The sequence below is a fragment of the Phyllobates terribilis genome, unplaced genomic scaffold, assembly GCF_046119375.1.
Source record: "Phyllobates terribilis strain yellow unplaced genomic scaffold, ASM4611937v1 Scaffold_2__4_contigs__length_985480577, whole genome shotgun sequence".
NCBI lineage: Eukaryota > Metazoa > Chordata > Amphibia > Anura > Dendrobatidae > Phyllobates > Phyllobates terribilis.
In genome coordinates this window covers 77,949,232-77,970,716 of record NW_027362762.1, presented here as the reverse complement: position 1 = coordinate 77,970,716, position 21,485 = coordinate 77,949,232, and the positions used below count along the sequence as shown (strand labels likewise).

The following is a 21,485-nucleotide window of genomic DNA, read 5'->3' as shown; positions in this document are numbered from 1 at the left end:
ATTTATATAAAATAGACAGGCTGGGTCTTTCCCTATGGGAGACTTTTCTTATTGCTGCTCGCCATCTTGCTGAATAGATAAAAATAGTGAACCAGGTGACTTGTACATTAAGGCCACGGCCCCACTATCAGTATTTGGTCAGTATTTTTTCTCAGGAGCGGGAGCCAAAACCAGGAGAGGAACAATCAGAGAAAAGGTATAATAGAAACAAATCACCAATTCTGCATTTATCACCCACTCCTGGTTTTGGCTCCCACTCCTGAGAAAAAAATACTGACTAAATACTGATAGTGGGGCCTTGGCCTAACTCAAAGTTCCTTACGAGAGTACTAGACCAGACAAATCCTTTAATTATTGGATCTGCAAAGCTTAAAGATCTGGGGCACTCATTGCAAAATCTATAGCACGGCCCTCAATAATTATTTACAATAACCACAAATGTTATTAGATGAACACTTAAAATAGCACCCCCTTCTCCTAGAATAGGAGATGCAAGAAAGATAAACTGGAGAAGAGACAAAGTGCAAATAGGGTCTTATCTGGGTAAAGATATAGAAGGATATGATCGATTGCGCTCAACTGGATGGGTTGTGTGCACACAACCACTTATAAGGCTTAAAGGGGTTGTCCACTACTAGGACAAACCCTTCTTGATCAAAATGTTTGGTAATAAAATGAAAAATCTATACTCACCTCCCATGCCGGCGCCGTTCCCATAGTGTCTGCACTCACTCTCCAACGGCTCCATGCTGTTGCCCAGACTTCCTCTTCATGTTTAGTTTGTCCAAAGACGTCACTGTCCATGCCTTTGGACAAACTGAACATGAAGAGGAAGTCCAGGCTGCAGCCGATCTTCCTCTTCATGTTCAATTCGACAGTGGGCGGAGACAGTGACGCCAGCGCTGATTGGGCACCGGCGTCACATGTCACAACAACAACACGCGAGCCCTGGGGACTGTGATTGTTGACACCACAGGAATGTCGCCAGCATGGGAGATGAGTATAGGCTTTACTATTTTATGGGGGTGAAGCGTGGGGTATGAGAAGAGGTTGTCCTAGTAGTGCTCGGCATTTCAGTTCCAAGAAGGGATTGCCAGGCAGTTCAAGAAGGGATTGCCTTCTCGGCATTTCAAGAAGGGATTGCCTTCTCGGCATTTCAAGAAGGGATTGCCTTCTCGGCATTTCAAGAAGGGATTGCCTTCTCGGCATTTCAAGAAGGGATTGCCTTCTCGGCATTTCAAGAAGTGATTGCCTTCTCGGCATTTCAAGAAGGGATTGCCTTCTCGGCATTTCAAGAAGGGATTGCCTTCTCGGCATTTCAAGAAGGGATTGCCTTCTCGGCATTTCAAGAAGGGATTGCCTTCTCGGCATTTCAAGAAGGGATTGCCTTCTCGGCATTTCAAGAAGGGATTGCCTTCTCGGCATTTCAAGAAGGGATTGCCTTCTCGGCATTTCAAGAAGGGATTGCCTATGTAAGGCAGCGCTAGTCATCATACTGGGGGTAACTCGCTTCGCTGCATCAATCAGTGCACACGTGCAATGTCTTTATGTTTTTTCACACAGTGTTGCAGTTTATTATGGCACTTCATAAACCGCTGTTCACACACAGTTCATCTTAGTCCGCCACCGGCATGTTTACACACATAAACACAATGTTCATGAGCCAAGTGGCACACCGGCCCACTTGCTCCAGGGTACAGCTTACGGCAAGGTAATAAAGTAGCAATGTTCATATCACAATGTCCATATAGCACAGGGTATTACCTTTGCCGGGTATAGCTGTCTCAGTCCGTTACTCTGCCACCACTGTGGCTCTGCGGCTTCCCAGGTGGGGGTCTCCAGCCGTCGTTCCGTCTAAGGCTACTGGTATGTCTCCACTCACATCCAGCCTGCACCTTTCAGGACTCTTCCACAAGCCTCTGCCTTCCAAGGCCACTAGCATCCACACAGGATCAAGTCTCTGCCTTTCAGGCTGCCAGGCTTCACGGTATCACGGTATCACGGTATCACGGTATCACGGTATCACGGTATCACGGTATCACGGTATCACGGTATCACGGTATCACGGTATCACGGTATCCCACACACATGGGGAACAGGCCTCATGCCTCTCACACCGAACACACCTGTCTCAAATTAAGCAGGGTTTATATATGCTGTGCACAGACAGCCACATACTGACAGGACCTTGCTGATGTCACAGTCATGTGATCAGTCAGCTGTGTGTATAATTCCTGTGTGCTGTCCCAGTCATGTGTACAGAGCTTTACTGTGCATACAGGACCTGTGTGATGTCACAGTCATGTGACCAGTCAGTTAAAGGAAGGTACATGGTCAGGTAAAACCCATCCTGGACCATTTACAGTAATGCCAGCAAGTCGCTGTATTACACCTGACAAACAGGCAATCCCTAAATGTGTCACAGCTGTCTAACAGTCGTGACACATGCAGCCGCGGCAACTGAAACTGAAATGACGAGCACGCCGAAACTACTCGTGCTTGTTTAAAGGGTTAAATGAGCACGCTCGCTCATCACTAGTCATCAGGTTTTTGCTATGTAATCTGAGAGCAGCATGATGTAGGAGGATCATGATGTAGGGGCAGAGACTCTGATACCATTGAATTGTCACTTACTAGGCAGTGTTTTGCTGTTTCAATAAAGTCAATGTTTTATGAGCAGGAGATTATCACTACAGGACTAGGTGCCTCGTGCCTCCTGGTCCAACCACACCCTCAGCACTGATTATCAGCTTTCTGTCAATATACAGTGTACATAGGAAGTAGGCAATCAGTGGTGTTGGCGGGGTTATACACAGCTCAGCATTTAGAGCACTGCTAGATCTCCAGTAGCGAAAACTTTGATTTTCTCAAAACTGCTGCACCCAGTAAACTACAGTAAGTGACACATCACTGGAATCAGGATCTCTGTCCCTACATCATGCTGCGGTCAGATTTCATAGCAAAAACAGATTGTCGCTAAATATATTATTTGGGGTATTTTCGGCCCACGAGCAATAAAATGAAAAGAAATATGTATGTTCTTATAGTAAATATTGTATGTTTATGGCTTTAAAGTAGATCTGTAGATTTGACAATACATACAAACTCGTTACTTTACTAAATAGATCTTAGAACGGATGAGGCTGGCATACTTGCTATGAAAATCCATGTAATTAAAATGAGCAGTATACGAGTCTAGCTCTGAATTGTTTATTTTATTGCTAATAGGGAAAACATCCAATCTGACATGGATTTTCACAGTAAGTACACCAGCCTCGTCAGGTCTAGGGGATCTAAATATATATATGTGCACTCGAGAAGTCCTAAATGTGCACATATTTTTGATAGTTTTGTGATGCGATATCCTTTATATTTTACAGTTCCTGAGATTATAAGTGGAGACATGGAATCGGCCATGGCGGTCGATCTGAATCCTTGGGTGGAATATGAGTTTCGAGTGGTAGCCACTAATAACATTGGCACGGGAGATCCCAGCATCCCATCCCGAGTCATCAGAACCAGTGAAGCAGGTGACGTAAACCGGATTTTATATTACAACAATGACTGATGTAATCTAATGAAGCAGTTCTTAATTTATGGGTTTGACCATAAAGAGTCCATCGCTCTATTTCAGATGATAAATAATTCTTCAAAAACTCTTCCTTATTTGCTTTTATGGAGCATAATTCATTCATCTAAGACTCTCTAAATTGGAGATGATCTTTAATTATAACTGTGGCTGAAGTTAGATGAGCGGCTCAAGGATAAGCTCCACCATGGAACATGGACAATGGCAAATGTAAAAATACAAGCGTAAAGGGGGATGTTCACATTGTGCAATCTCATATTAAAAGAAGGGTCAACAGGTATTTTGCCTCTCAAATCCCAACAATCAGCTGCAATCTGTAAGGTAACAGTAGCAAGAGTCTTCTTTTCCTGCAGCGCCCCCAACAGGGAGAATGTAGAACTTAAATCAATTAATAATTCTGGAAAACATAAACTCAAAACTCTAATAACCATCACTCATCCAGTCCCCATTGCATCTTTTGATCCAGACATACTGAGCTGGGACTTCCGGCTCTGATGAGGCCCAGAAAGGTTCTGCGCCGGTATACGCTAGGTCACAAAATTATGACATGCGCCGTGGCCTTGTGCGTGCATGCAACGTTTCCAAAGCGAGCCGTGGGGATCAGTAGATGTGTGGAGGACCTGACAGGTGATGGTGAGGAGTGGAGAGGCCAGAAAGTTAGGTATAAGGATTTTTTTTTACCTTTTGATGGCCTTTTACAGTTTAGAAAAATGGCAAGCAGTGCCCCCCATTTTGCTGGAAAAATCATAAAATATGTGCATTTTGGTAAATGCAGATTTTGGTAAAATTCGAGTGGAATTCAATTCCACTTAAATATATTTGCTCATTTCTAGTTATCACTCATTGTATAGAAGGAGGAGGAGGTGAGCTGTGAAATCACCTATTGTGAATGGTGGATCCGTTGTTATCTCCTGTATATAGAGGTATTATCAGTCATTGTACAGGAGGAGGAGGTGAGCTGTGACATCACCCATTGTGAATGGTGGATCCTGTGTTATCAGTCATTGTACTGGAGGAGGAGGTGAGCTGTGACATCACCTATTGTGTTATTATAAGACTGCCAAAAAGCCATCTGCACAGAACAGGAAGTGTAGTCTAGTATAAGGACAATATAAAAATTATGGTCAGTGGGAAAATTGTTAGATTCCTGATTTTTCTTGTACAGATAGTAATTAGTAAAATAAAAAATTGAAAAAAAAACATTATAAAAATAGTAAAAGGAAATATATATTAATATGAAAACCTAATGTAATTAATGATGGGCAAACCCCTGACTGTTTGGGTCTGGCGGGTTCAGAAGAACGCCGAACAGTTTATTAAAAGTTTGAGTTCAGGGACCAGAACAGTACCCGAACATGGACCCCATTCATATGAATGGGGGACCCGAACATCACTGGCTTCCCGAGCTGTAATCTGCGCAACAGCGCAGGAAATACGGGCTCTGATCGGCGGTAAGCAGAGCGGGTCAGAGTGCTGCGGGATCACGCTGTCAGATGTAAGCCTGATCCCGCAGCTGTGACTGTAACCCACGGTAAAAAGCATACCGCGGGTGACAGGCGGGTGACAGGTGCCGGCTAATGAGACTACTACCACCATCAGCCGGCGCCTGCTGTCATTGTAAATAGCAAGCGCAGGTACCGTTGAATGGGAGCAGTACTCTCTCATCAGTGGCACTTGTGCTGAAAGTATAAAAAAAAAGTTAAAATTAATAAATAAATATTGAAATAAAAATAAAAACATATTATACTTTCCTACACCTCTTCCCCGATTCCCTCGTCCCCTGTAAAAAGAAAAAAAAAAAGAAAACACCATATACTCATCTTAACGCCTAATCCCCCAATGCCCATGTCACCTGTAATAAAGAAAAAATAATAAACCACCATAATCTTTACCTATCCGCCGTAGTCCCGAGTGTCCCATGATGATCTCATGAATAGAACAGCCACATCGTTAGATGTGACCGCTCTATTCAGCTGCCAGCGATACACTGACAGGAGCGTCATCACTCCTGCAGTGTATAGCGCTGAGCTGCTGGGAGTGAGGTCACTAGAGTTCATCAGCTGATGAAGCTTCGGTGACCTCATTTAAGGCACAACCGCTGCGTGAGAAAATTCCCACGCTGCAGTGGTGCCGTAATTGAGGTCACCGGGGCTTATCAGCTGATTGATCTCTGGTGACCTCACTCCTAGCAGCTCAACGCTATGCACTGACACAGGAGTGGATACATTCCTGTGTCAGTATATTGCCTGCTGTGTTGTAGAGCAGTCACATCAGTGACTGCTGATGTGACTGTCCTACAAATGATCCGATCGCCGTGGGACACTCGCGATTATGTCATCATGGTGGATAGGTGAAGGATATGGTTGTTTTTTATTTTCTGCTTTTTACAGGTGACAATGGCTTCAGAAGGTTAGGCGTTAGGTGAGTATAATGGTGTGGCCTTTTATTTGCAATTAAGACTTTATTCTTGCCGTGTCTTTATTTCCAAATCTTTACTATGGGGATAGTAATGGAGACGTCTTATAGACGCCTCTCCATTACTAACCTGGGCTTCATGTCAGCTGCCAATACAAGGCTGACATGAACCCTAACCCTATTACCCCACTTGCCACCACACCAGGGCAAGTGGGAAGATCTGAGGCCAAGCACCAGATTTGGCTCATCTTAAGGATGCGCAATTACTGGGGCCCCTTCCCTGGCTATTAATATCACCTCACAGCTGTCTGTTTAGCCCTTGCTAGTTAGATTTTATAGGAGGACCCTATGTAAATTTTTTCAGGGGTCGCCCTGTGGGCTGTTATTAATAGCCAGGGAACATTTTTGGCTAATGGCCTCTTCCCCGGCTAGTACTATCAGCCCCCAGTAGTTGGCTTTCCCTTTGCTGGTTATGAAAATGACACGGGAGTCCACGCCATGTTTTTAATTCAATTTTTCAATTCTTCATTTTATTTCATAAACTCACTCGCAGCATGGCAATTTCTGTAGCGGAAACGCTGACACCAAGCCCTAGATTTAGTAATGAAGAGGTGTCAGCCAGACACCCTCATTACTAAACCTGTAAGTAAAGAGTTAAATAAACACACACACTGAGAATAAAACACTTTATTTGAAATAAAACAGACACATTCTTTAATCATTTCAATTAACCCAATATACTCACCCCAAGTTCGATGGTAATCTAAGGATTAAAGTGATGTCTCACGTTTCTTTTTTCAAAAATCTTTATTTCGCTCCAGATGACAGCACGGGAAACACCTGAACCTGGACCCAAACAGTAACACAGACTTCCTGAGGAAGTCCGTGTTCGGGGTCCGTGCCCAAACAGTAGGTGTTTGGTACAGACTCCGAACTTTACTGTTCGGGTTCGCCCATCTCTAAATGTAATCAGTAGGTCATAATGACAAATTACCTTTAAATATGTCAAAGGTCTAGGCAGGCCAGACTTCAGAGGTGCAAACAGGAGGTTAAGAAAATCTACAGATAACTCTAAGCTAAGACATATTTATTTATACATTTACATATTTCTTTCTCTGATTTAAGGGGATTAAACTACACTAATACTGATGACCTATCCATACTATATCAGATTGGTGGGGGGCTGACTATTATTTGATTAGGAGCTGATCTGAAGTACCTGGCAGAAGTCACTAAACAGTGCAATGGAGCGGTTGGTGTTCTGCTCCGTGTTCTGTTTACATCGGACTGCTGCTAGAGCTGATAATATCTGACTGGTTGGGGGTGCTGAGTCTTGGACTTCCCCTGGTCTGTTATTAATTATTTAACCTAAAAATAGGTCACCAATATCAATGTAGTGCAAAACCCCTTTACCGCTGACGCTGTAAATTCCTTCCACATTTGGTTTACCAGACAATAAATGGAATATGGACATCCCAGTTTGGGAACCACCACCATCTGTGAGCAAGAATGGAAAGCTGATCAGTAAGATTGCCTCCCATTCTGGTGGACTGATGTGTGTGGTTCACATGAGCAGCTATTTATCTGTATGGCTGCTGTGCATTATGACATTACCCCTTCATCCCCCCCCATAACTATTTGCTGCCGAAAGCCGGAGTGATCAGCTGCTCAGTGCTGCAACTGCATTCTTAAACAACTCATCACTAATGAGACAACCCCTTTTTGTCACTGTCACCAAAGCTCTTTTCACGTTGCGTGCTTTGAAAATAGCTCACTACCAATTCTCCAAAGTTATGGCAGAGTATGTCGTGCAGTTGTATGTGTTATCACCATTGTAAAGGATCATATACCACATGGTAACTTATTTTGGTCAGTGCATATCGTCACGAAAAAAGTGGGAGTAGTTTTCTCTTGGTATTGAAGACTAGTGAATTTTTCAAAAATTGATTTCCCCACATTTGCACAAATTTAGCCATTGATTTACATGGAATTTATTTCATGCAATTCAAATATGCCATGTAAAGGCATGTATTATGCCCTGAAGTTTCTCTTGACCCCAGAGCATATGAAAAAAAAAGTATAATACTCACCCCAGCCCTCACCTGTCCGCTTTGTCCAGCACTTTTCAGAGCTCGATCACTGACTAGGCCTGGTGCAATGTCATGATATTGTAAGGTCTAGTCAGCACCAATGGTGCTGAAGAGCCCTGAGGAAGGATAGACCCTATGTAATATCATGGTGTGTTTCGCTATATGATGGTATGATTACATGAGGCTTAGTCAGAGTCAGAGGCACCCAAGAGCCTTAAAGAGTAACCGAAGCTGGAAGGAGCTGTGCTACAGGGTAGGTGAGGGACGGTGAGAGGTGAGTATTATGTTTCTTTTTTTTTCTACACTTTTTAGGATCTAAAATAAATGCAGCAAATTGTTGCTAGATTTGAGCTAATCAAATCACAAAATTTCAATTTGCTAAGAATCGTTGTTCCCATCTAAAATAAGGATATATTGGAACCACATAGTGTCCTAATTCCTGAACACCATGCAAGCAGCTGTGATCTTTAAATAAAGTAAGCGTTCAATTTCCCTACACCGCCATCCTTGGTGAAATGAAGAATTACACTACGTCCATGACTGTCAATGGGATGTCTGTGTAGTGCAGGACAGGACAGGTCCTCCAGAGCAAGAGACACTCTTTGCAACCACTCTCGAAAGTGATGTTGATCCTAAATCACCGCCACCTTTACTATACCCTGAAATATGATCCGAAATTGGTTTGTAATATTACAACATCCTAAATTTCCAAGTACAAGACGATAGGGAGGAGTGAACTGTGCATGAACACAACCAGTATTATTAGACATCTCCAGAGTGGCTACAGGCTGAACCTTTTACATCGTGCATGTTTTGACGTACCGTGCCGAGTGATTACTTCAATGCTTCATCCTGCAGGCACTAACCTCTTCTGGAAGTGAGAGATAATAGCAATAACCATATGGGAAGCATACAACATTAACATGCATTGGTGAAATGGATGCAGACTAAGGGATCCGGGGAGGAATCTTAATTGCTATTACCAAAGTCAATATGCAATTTATTTTCCCCTTCTCAGACATAGACGTAATTGCCAAATGTTTTACTGGGAACGTGATTGCCTTTCTTCGGGTCAATATAACTATAAGTATAAGATGAGTATTCCAGCAGCCTACAATTTAATAAAGATTCATCTCTGCGGTCATCAACCCCCCCCACATCAACTTCTTCCCGTTATGTAAGTGCCCTTCACAAAAACAGCATCATGTGAATGGAGGAGAGAGTGGAAATACAATGTGGTGCAGATAGCAAGGTCAGTTCTCCTTTATAGACGGCAAACTGTCAAGATCATAGGAAGACTCCCCCAGTTCTGCAAAAGCCTAAGGGATAAAAAGGAGAATAATAGTAAAATGTCAACAACACAACAAACACAAATAAACAAAACCAGAAAACAATGGAAAGTCCTGGTAATGACAAAGTGTATTTATTAATCTAGATAGATAGATAGATAGATAGATAGATAGATAGATAGATAGATAGATAGATAGATAGATAGATAGATATGGGATAGATAGATAGATAGATAGATAGATAGATAGATATGGGATAGATAGATATGGGATAAATAGATAGATAGATAGATAGATATGGGATAGATAGATAGATAGATATGGGATAGATAGATATGGGATAGATAGATAGATAGATAGATAGATAGATAGATAGATAGATAGATGGATGATAGATCGATGGATGGATAAATAGATATGAGATAGATAGATAGATAGATATGGGATAGATAGATAGATAGATAGATAGATAGATAGATAGATAGATAGATAGATAGATAGATAGATATGGGATAGATAGATAGATGGATGATGGATCGATGGATGGATAAATAGATATGAGATAGATAGATAGATAGATAGATAGATAATAGATAGAATTAATCATTAAATTTTCGATAGACAGATAGGCAGAAAGATAATGAAATATAGTGTAGCATTCCCATTAGTTATATCACCCTCTCACATATTTACGATAGTTGACCTTGTAGAGTCACTGGAGGTGTCTTTTTTACAATACAATATCTATAATATCACGGTAGATGTGTCCCTCTGTCCAAAGCCTTTATAGGCTGTGCAAGCACGACATGCCTGCGCAGCCTGGCTCCAGACAGAAGAACACATCTAGCCGTTACAAGAAAGAGGAGTATATGGCGCCGGAGATCGCGGTATGCATAGGCGCTGAACACATACTGTGATCTCCGGAGCCATAAGAACATACTTACTTAACCCTGAGGAGTGTTGCCGGGGTGCCTCTGTTCTGGCCCGAGGCGGACTGCGATGTCAGAATCGGAGCATGCGCATAGCATGCTGTCCGGTGCCATTTTACTGAAGTCACATTTGCAGTATTCAACAAAATGGCGCCGGACAGCGTGGTATGGGCACACACGAACTCCGGCGCCACACTCCTCCCCCGGCCTCCGGAAGAACGGGACGCAGCGCTGGTACACAGGGAAGAAAGGTGAGTAGAAGTGTTTGTTTTTTTGTGTGTGTGCAATGTGATGGGGATGAGGGGCCATGCATACCAGGATTGGGGGATGAGGAGTACCATGATTACCAGGGTATGGATAAGGGGCTATACGTACCAGGATTTGGGATCAGGAGGCCATACATACCAGGATTTAGGACGAGGGGCCATACATACCAGGATTGAGGGATGAGGGGTACCGTGCTTACCAGGATATGGATGAGGGACCTTACATACTAGGATTGGGATGAGGAGGCCATACATACCAGGATTGGGGGATGAGGGGTTCCATGCTTACCAGGATAGGGATGAGGGGCCATGCATACCAGAATAGGGATGAGGGGGGCCATGCATACCAGGATAGGGATGAGGGGCCATGCTTACCAGGATGGGGATGAGGGGTACCATGCTTACCAGGATGTGGATGAGGGGCCATGCTTATGAGGATAGGGATGAGAGGCCATACATACCAGGATAAGGATGAGGAGGCCATGCATACCAGGATTGGGGGATGAGGGGTACCATGCTTACCAATATAGGGATGAGGGGCCATACATACCAGAATAGGGATGAGGGGGTACCATGCATACCAGGATAGGGATGAGGGTGGCCATGCATACCAGGATAGGGATGAGTGGACATGCATACCAGGATTGGGGATGACGGGGGCCATACATACCAGGATAGGGATGAGGGGTCCCATGCATACCAGGATAAGGATGGGGAGTGCCATACATACTAGGATTGGGAATGAGGTACCATGCTTACCAGGATAGGGATGAGGGGTTCCATGCATACCAGGATATGGATGAGGGGCCATACATACCAGAATATGGATGAGGGGCCAGGCATACCAGGATTGGGGATGTGGGGAACATACATACCAGGATTGGGGGAGGAGGAGGCCATACATACCAGGATAAGGATGAGGAGTGCCATACATACCAGGATTGGCGATGAGGGGAGCCAGACATACCAGGATAGGTATGAGGGGCCATGCATACCAGGAAATGGATGAGGGGCAATGCTTATGAGGATAGGGATGAGGGGCCATACATACCAGGATAAGGATGAGGAGGCCATGCATACCAGGATTGGGGGGTGAGGGGTACCATGCTTACCAGTATAGGGATGAGGGGCCATACATACCAGAATAGGGATGAGGGGGTACCATGCATACCAGGATAGGGATGAGGGTGGCCATGCATACCAGGATAGGGATGAGTGGACATGCATACCAGGATTGGGGATGACGGGGGCCATACATACCAGGATAGGGATGAGGGGTCCCATGCATACCAGGATAAGGATGGGGAGTGCCATACATACTAGGATTGGGAATGAGGTACCATGCTTACCAGGATAGGGATGAGGGGTTCCATGCATACCAGGATATGGATGAGGGGCCATACATACCAGAATATGGATGAGGGGCCAGGCATACCAGGATTGGGGATGTGGGGAACATACATACCAGGATTGGGGGAGGAGGAGGCCATACATACCAGGATAAGGATGAGGAGTGCCATACATACCAGGATTGGCGATGAGGGGAGCCAGACATACCAGGATAGGTATGAGGGGCCATGCATACCAGGAAATGGATGAGGGGCAATGCTTATGAGGATAGGGATGAGGGGCCATACATACCAGGATAAGGATGAGGAGGCCATGCATACCAGGATTGGGGGGTGAGGGGTACCATGCTTACCAGTATAGGGATGAGGGGCCATACATACCAGAATAGGCATTAGGGGGTACCATGCATACCAGAATAGGGATGAGGGGGGCCATGCATACCAGGATAGGGATGAGTGGCCATGCATACCAGGATTGGGGATGATGGGGGCCATAAATACCAGAATAGGGATGAGGGGGGCCATGCATATCAGGATAGGGATGAAGGGCCATGCTTACCAGGATGGGGATGAGGGATACCATGCTTACCAGGATATGGATGAGGGGCCATGCTTATGAGGATAGGGATGAGGGGCCATACATACCAGGATAAGGATGAGGAGGCCATACATACCAGGATTGGGGGGTGAGGGGTACCATGCTTACCAGTATAGGGATGAGGGGCCATACAAACCAGAATAGGCATTAGGGGTACCATGCATACCAAAATAGGGATGAGGGGGGCCATGCATACCAGGATAGGGATGAGTGGCCATGCATACCAGGATTGGGGATGACGGGGGCCATAAATACCAGAATAGGGATGAGGGGTCCCATGCATACCAGGATAAGGATGGGGAGTGCCATACATGCTAGGATTGGCATGAGGGGTACCATGCTTACCAGGATAGGGATGAGGGATTCCATACATAGCAGGATAGGGATGAGGGGTGCCATACATACCAGGATAGGGATGAGGAGCCATGCATACCAGGATTGGGGATGAGGGGATACCATGCATACCAAAATAGGGATGAAGGGTGCCATGCATACCAGGATAAGGATGAGGAGTGCCATACATACCAGGATTGGGGATGAGGGGAGCCAGACATACCAGGATAGGTATGAGGGGTCATGCATACCAGGATACGGATGAGGGGCCATGCATACCAGGATACGGATGAGGCGCCATACATACCAGGATAAGGATGAGGGGTACCATGCATACCAGGATAGGGATGAAGAGGTACCATGCATAACAGGATAGGGATTAGGGGGTATGCATACCAGGATTGGGAATGAGGGGGGACATACATACAAGGATAGGGATGAGGGGGTCACACATACCAGGATTGGGAATGAGGAGTGCCATGCATGCCAGGATTGGTGATGAGGGGGTACCATGCATACCAGAATAGGGATGAGGGGGTACCATGCATACCAGGATAGGAATGAGGGGTACCATGCATACCAGGATAAGAATGAGGGGTGCCATGCATACCAGGATAAGGATGAGTGGGGCCATACACACCAGGATAGGGATGAGGGGTCCCATTCATACCAAGATAAGGATGAGGAGTGCCATACATACCAGGATTGGGGATGAGGGGTACCATGCTTACCAGGATAGGGATGAGGGTAGCATGCATACCAGGATATGGATGAGGGGCCATACTTACCAGGATATGGATGAGGGGCCATGCATACCAGGATTGGGGATGAGGGGAACATACATACCAGGATTGGGGGATGAGGAGGCCATACATACCAGGATAGGGATGAGGGGTGCCATACATACCAGGATAGGGATGAGGAGCCATGCATACCAGGAATAGGGATGAGGGAGTGCCATGCATACCAGGATAGGGATGAGGGGTGCCATGCATACCAGGATAAGGATGAGGAGTGCCATACATACCAGGATTGGGGATGAGGGAGGCCATACATTCCAGAATAGATATGAGGGGCCATGCGTACCAGGATACGGATGAGGGGCCATGCATACCAGGATGCGGATGAGGGGCCATACATACCAGGATAAGGATGAAGAGGTACCATGCACAACAGGATAGGGATCAGGTGGGCCATGCATACCAGGATTGGGGATAAGGGGGGCCATACATACAAGGATAGGGATGAGGAGGCCATACGTACCAGGATTAGGGATGAGGGGTACCATGCATACCAGGATTGGGGATGAGGGGTACCATGCATACCAGAATAAGGATCAGGGGGTACCATGCATAACAGGATAGGGATGAGGGGTACCATGCATACCAGGATAACAATGAGGGGTGCCATGCATACCAGGATAAGGATGAGGGGTACCATAAATACCAAGATAAGGATGAGTGGTGATATGCATACCAGGATAAGGATGAGGTGTGCCATGCATACCAGGATAGGGATCAGCGGTGCCATGCATATGAGGATAAGGATGAAGGGTGCCATGCATACCAAGATAGGGATGAGGGGTGCCATGCATACCAGGATATAGATGAGAGGTGCCATGCATACCAGGATAAGGATGAGGGGTGCCATGCATACCAGGATATAGATGAGGGGTGCCATGCATACCAGGATAAGGATGAGGAGTGCCATACATACAAGGATTGGGGATGAGGGGGGCCATACATACCAGGATAGGTACGAGGGGCCATGCATTCTAGGATACGGATGAGGGGCCAGGCATACCAGGATAAGGATGGGGGCCATGCATACCAGGATAACAATGAGGGGGTACCATGCATACCAGGATAGGCAAGAAGAGGTACCATGCATAACAGGATAGGGATTAGGGGGCCATGCATACCAGGACTTGGGATCAGGGGAGCCATACATACAAGGATAGGGATGAGGGGCCATACATACCAGAATTGTGGATGAGGGGTATCATGCATACCAGGATAGGGATAAGGGTTACCATGCATACCAGGATAAGTATGAATGGTGCCATGCATACCAGGATATAGATGAGTGGTGCCATGCATACGAGGATATGGATGAGGGGTCCCATGCATACCAGGATAGGGATAAGGAGTGCCGTGCATACCAGTATAGGGATGAGGAGTGCCATGCATACCAGGATAGGGAATGAGGGGTGCCATGCATACCAGGATAGGGATGACGGGGTACCATGCATACCAGGATAGGGATGAGGGGGTACCATGCATACCAGGATAGGGATGAGGGGGTACCATGCATACCAGGATAGGGATGAGGGGTACCATGCATACCAGGATAAGGATAATGGGTGTCATGCATACCAGGATAAGGACAAGGGGTGCCATGCATAACAGGATAAGGATGAGGGGTGCCATGCATTCCAGGATAGGGATGAGGGGTGCCATGCATACGAGGATAGGGATGAGGGGTCCCAAGCATACCAGGATAGGGATGAGGGGTGCCATGCATACCAGGATAGGGATGACGGGATACCATGCATAACAGGATAGGGATGAGGGGGTACCATGCATACCAGGATAGGGATGAGGGGTACCATGCATACCAGGATAAGGATAATGGGTGTCATGCATACCAGGATAAGGACAAGGGGTGCCATGCATAACAGGATAAGGATGAGGGGTGCCATGCATTCCATGATAGGGATGAGGGGTTCCATGCATACGAGGATAGGGATGAGGTGTCCCAAGCATACCAGGATAGGGATGAGGGGTGCCATGCATACCAGGATATGGATAAGGGGTGCCATGCATACCAGGATAGGGATGATGGGTGCCATGCTTACCAGGATTGGGAATGAGGGGTGCCATGCATACCAGGATAGGGATGAGAGGGTACCATTCATACCAGGATAGGGATGAGGGGGTACCATGCATACCAGGATAGGGATGAGGAGTACCATGCTTACCAGGATAGCAATGAGGGGTATCATGCTTACCAGGATAGGGATGAGGGGTTCCATGCATAACAGGATAAGGATGAGGGATACCATGCATACCAGGATAAGGATGAGGGGTGCCATGCATTCGAGGATAGGGATGAGGGTGCCAAGCATACCAGGATAGGGATGAGGGGTGCCAAGCATACCAGGTTAGAGATGAGGGGTGCCATGCATACTAGGATAGGGATGAGGGGTGCCATGCATACCAGGATAGGGATGAGAAGAGCCAAGCATACCAGGATAAGGATGAGAAGTGCCATGCATACCAGGATAAGGATGAGAAGTGCCATGCATACCAGGATAAGGATGAGGGGTGCCATGCATACCAGGATAAGGATGAGGGGTGCCATGCGTACCAGGATAAGGATGAGGGGTGATATACATACCAGGATAAGGATGAGGGTTCCCATGCATATCAGGATAAGGATGAGGTGTGCCATGTATACCAGGAGAGGGATGAGCGGTGCTTGGAATATGAGGATAAGGATGAGGGGTGCCATGCATACCAGGATAGGGATCAGGGGTGCCATGCATACCAGGATAGGGATGAGGGATGCCATGCATACCAGGAAAAAGATGACGGGTGCCATGCATACCAGAATATAGATGAGAGGTGCCATGCATACCAGGATAAGGATGAGCGACGCTATGATTATGAGGATAAGGATGAGGGGTGCCAAGCATACCAGGATAGGGATGTGGGGTGCCATGCATACCAGAATATAGATGAGAGGTGCCATGCATACCAGGATAAGGATGAGCGACGCTATGAATATGAGGATAAGGATGAGGGGTGCCATGCATACCAGGATAGGGATGAGGGGGGCCATGCATACCAGGATTGGGGATGAGGGGTGCCATGCATACCAGGATAAGTATGAGGGGTGCCATGCATACCAGGATATAGATGAGAGGTGCCATGCATACCAGGATAAGGATGAGGGGTGCCATGCATACCAGGATAGGGATGAGGAGTGCCATGCATACCAGGATAGGGATGAGGAGTGCCATGCATACTAGAATAGGGGATGATGGGTGCCATTCATACCAGGATAAAGATGAGGGGTGCCATGCATAACAGGATAAGGATGAGGGGTGCCACGCATGCCAGGATAGGGATGAGGGGTGCCATATATACAAGGATAGGGATGAGGGATCCCAAGCATACCAAGATATGGATGAGGGGCGCCATGCATACCAGGATAGGGATGAGGGGTACCATGCTTACTAGGATAGGGATCAGGGTACCATGCTTAAAAGGATAGGGATGAGGGGTGCCGTGCATAACAGGATAAGGATGTGGGGTACCATGCATACCAGGATAAGGATGAGGGGTGCCATGCATACGAGGATAAGGATGAGGGGTGCCAAGCATTCCAGGATAGGGATGAGGGGTGCCAAGTATACCAGGTTAGGGATGAAGGGTGCCATGCATACCAGGATAGGGATGAGGGGTGCCATGCACACCAGGATAAGGATGAGAAGAGACATGCATACCAGGATAAGGATGAGAAGTGCCATGCATACCAGGATAAGGATGAGGGGTGTCATGTATACCAGGATAAGGATGAGGGGTGCCATGCATACCAGAATAGGGATGAGGGGATACCATGCATACCAGGATAGGGATGAGAGGTGCCATGCATACCAGGATAAGGATGAGGGGTGATATGCATACCAGGATAAGGATGAGGTGTGCCATGCATACCAGGATAGGGATGAGTGGTGCCATGCATATGAGGATAAGGATGAGGGGTGCCAAGCATACCAGGATAGGGATGAGAGGTGCCATGCATACCAGGATAGGGATGAGGGGTGCCATGCATACCAGGATAGGGATGAGGGGTGCCATGCACACTAGGATTAGGATGAGGGGTGCCATGCATACCAGGATATAGATGAGGGGTGCTCTGCATGCCAGGATAAGGATGAGGGGTGCCATGCATACCAGGATAGGGATGAGGAGTGCCATGCATACCAGGATAGGGATCAGGAGTGCCATGCATACCAGAATAGGGGATGAGGGGTGCCATGCATACCAAGATAGGGATGAGGGGGTACCATGCATGCCAGGATAGGGATGAGGGAGTGCCATGCATACCAGGATAGGGATGAGGGGGTACAATGCATACCAGGATAGGGATGAGGGGTACCATGCTTACCAGGATAAGGATGAGGGGTGCCATGCATGCCAGGATAAGGATGATGGGTTCCATTCATACCAGGATAAGGATGAGGGGTGCCATGCATAAAAGGATAAGGATGAGGGGTGCCATGCATGCCAGGATAGGGATGAGGGGTGCCGTGCATATGAGGATAGGGATGAGGGATCCCAAGCATACCAGGATAGGGATGACAGGTGCCATGCATACCAGGATAGGGATGAGAGGTGCCATGCATACCAGGATAGGGATGAGGGGTGCCATGCATACCAGGATAGGGATGAGGGGTGCCATGCATACCAGTATAGGGATGAGGTGTGCCATGCATACCAGGATTGGGAATGAGGGGTGCCATGCATACCAGGATAGGGATGAGGGGTTCCGTGCATATGAGGATAGGGATGAGGGATCCCAAGCATACCAGGATAGGGATGACGGGTGCCATGCATACCAGGATAGGGATGAGAGGTGCCATGCATACCAGGATAGGAATGAGGGGTGCCATGCATACCAGGATAGGGATGAGGGGTGCCATGCACACTAGGATAAGGATGAGGGGTGCCATGCATACCAGGATATAGATGAGGGATGCTATGCATGCCAGGATAAGGATGAGGGGTGCCATGCATACCACGATAGGGATGAGGAGTGCCATGCATACCAGGATAGGGATGAGGAGTGCCATGCATACCAGAATAGGGGATGAGGGGTGCCATGCATACCAAGATAGGGATGAGGGGGTACCATGCATACCAGAATAGGGATGAAGGGGTACCATGCATACCAGGATAGGGATGAGGGGTATCATACTTACCAGGATAAGGATGAGGGGTGCCATGCATGCCAGGATAAGGATGATGGGTTCCATTCATACCAGGATAAGGATGAGGGGTGCCATGCATAAAAGGATAAGGATGAGGGGTGCCATGCATGCCAGGATAGGGATGAGGTGTGCCATGCATATGAGGATAGGGATGAGGGATCCCAAGCATACCAGGATAGGGATGACGGGTGCCATGCATACCAGGTTAGGGATGAGGGGTGCCATGCATACCAGGATAGGGATGAGGGGGTACCATGCATACCAGGATAGGGATGAGGGGTACCATGCTTACCAGGATAGGGATGAGGGGTACCATGCTTACCAGGATAGGGAATGAGGGGTGCCATACATACCAGGATTGGGAATGAGGGGTGCCATGCATACCAGGATAGCGATGAGGGGGTACCATTCATATCAGGATAGGGATGAGGGGGTACCATGCATACCAGGATAAGGATGAGGGGTACCATGCTTACCAGGATAGGGATGAGGGGTACCATGCTTACCAGGATAGGGATGAGGGGTGCCATGCATACCAGGATAAGGGGTGCCAAGCATTCCTGGATAGGGATGAGGGTTGCCAAGCATACCAGGCTAGGAATGAGGGGTGCCACGCATACCAGGGTAGGGATGTAGGGATGAGGGGTGCCATGCACACCAGGATAAGGATGAGAAGAGACATGCATACCTGGATAAGGATGAGAAGTGCTATGCATACAAGGATAAGGATGAGGGGTGCCATGCATACCAGGATAAGGATGAGGGGTACCATGCTTACCAGGATAGGGATGAGGAGTACCATGCTTACCAGGATAGGGATGAGGGGTGCCATGCATACCAGGATAAGGGGTACCAAGCATTCCAGGATAGGGATGAGGGGTGCAAAGCATACCAGGCTAGGAATGAGGGGTGCCACGCATACCAGGGTAGGGATGTAGGGATGAGGGGTGCCATGCACACCAGGATAAGGATGAGAAGAGACATGCATACCTGGATAAGGATGAGAAGTGCCATGCATACAAGGATAAGGATGAGGGGTGCCATGCATACCAGGATAAGGATGAGGGGTACCATGCTTACCAGGATAGGGATGAGGAGTACCATGCTTACCAGGATAGGGATGAGGGGTGCCATGCATACCAGGATAAGGGGTACCAAGCATTCCAGGATAGGGATGAGGGGTGCCAAGCATACCAGGCTAGGAATGAGGGGTGCCACGCATACCAGGGTAGGGATGTAGGGATGAGGGGTGCCATGCACACCAGGATAAGGATGAGAAGAGACATGCATACCTGGATAAGGATGAGAAGTGCCATGCATACAAGGATAAGGATGAGGGGTGCCATGCATACCAGGATAAGGATGAGGGGTACCATGCTTACCAGGATAGGGATGAGGAGTACCATGCTTACCAGGATAGGGATGAGGGGTGCCATGCATACCAGGATAAGCGGTACCAAGCATTCCAGGATAGGGATGAGGGGTGCCAAGCATACCAGGCTAGGAATGAGGGGTGCCACGCATACCAGTGTAGGGATGTAGGGATGAGGGGTGCCATGCACACCAGGATAAGGATGAGAAGAGACATGCATACCAGGATAAGGATGAGAAGTGCCATGCATACAAGGATAAGGATGAGGGGTGCCATGCATACCAGGATAAGGATGAGGGGTGCCATGCATACCAGGATAAGGATGAGTGGTGCCATGCATACCGGGATAGGGATGACGGGTGCCATGCATACAAGGATAGGGGATGAGGGAGGCCTTGCATACCAGGATGAGGATGATGGGGGCCTTGCATATAAGGATGAGGGGTGCCTTGCATACCAGGATGGGGATCAGGGGTGCCATGCATACCGGGATGGAGGGGTGCCATGCATACCGAGTTGGAGGTGTGCCATATACCAGGATGGGAGATATTAACAGAATTTGAGGACATCTACAATATAACCAGGGATGTGTCCTTCTGTTCGAAGTCTCTACAGACAGAAGAACGCATCCAGCCATTACAGGTAAGAGAAGTATATGGCGCCGGAGATTGCTGTATGTGTAGACACTGAATGCATACTGCGAGCTCCGGCGCCATAAGTACATACCTGACCCGAAGGTATGTTGCCGTGGCACCTCTGTTTGGGCCGGAGTCCGAGGGAGGATTGTGGCGTCTGAATCATTGCATAGCGTGTTATCCGGCACTATTTTAGTGAAGACACATTGGTGCTGGACATCGTGGTATAGGAACATGTGTACTCTGGCCACACACTCCTTCCCCGGCTTCCGGATGGGGGCTGCACATAACAGGATGAGGGCTGCACGTAACAGGATGGGGGCAGCACCTAACAGGATGGGGGCTGCACATAGCAGAATGGGGCCTGCACATAACAGGATGATGTGCAGGATGGGGGCTGCACATAACAGGATGGGGTGCAGGATGGGGGCTGCACATAACAGTATGGGGGTGCAGGATGGGGGCTGCACATAACAGGATGGCGGCTGCACATAACAGGATGGGGGCACAGGATGGGGGCTGCACATAACAGAATGGGGGCAGCACGTAACTGGATGGGGGCTACACATAGCATAATGGGGGCTGCACATAACAGGATGGGGGCGCAGGATGGGGGCTGCAC

The 21,485-nt window shown here is 47.6% G+C and overlaps 1 protein-coding gene across 2 annotated transcripts in view; it reads left to right on the top strand.

The window, feature by feature from the left end:
• The window catches only part of CNTN5 (contactin 5), a 2,189,536-nt gene that overhangs the window by 1,962,029 nt on the left and 206,022 nt on the right, over positions 1–21,485 (top strand). For both annotated transcript variants that reach the window (XM_073662155.1, XM_073662156.1), the window contains one exon: positions 3,381–3,530. In XM_073662155.1, the coding sequence (XP_073518256.1) occupies positions 3,381–3,530 (150 nt within the window). The remainder of the gene's footprint in view (positions 1–3,380; positions 3,531–21,485) is intronic.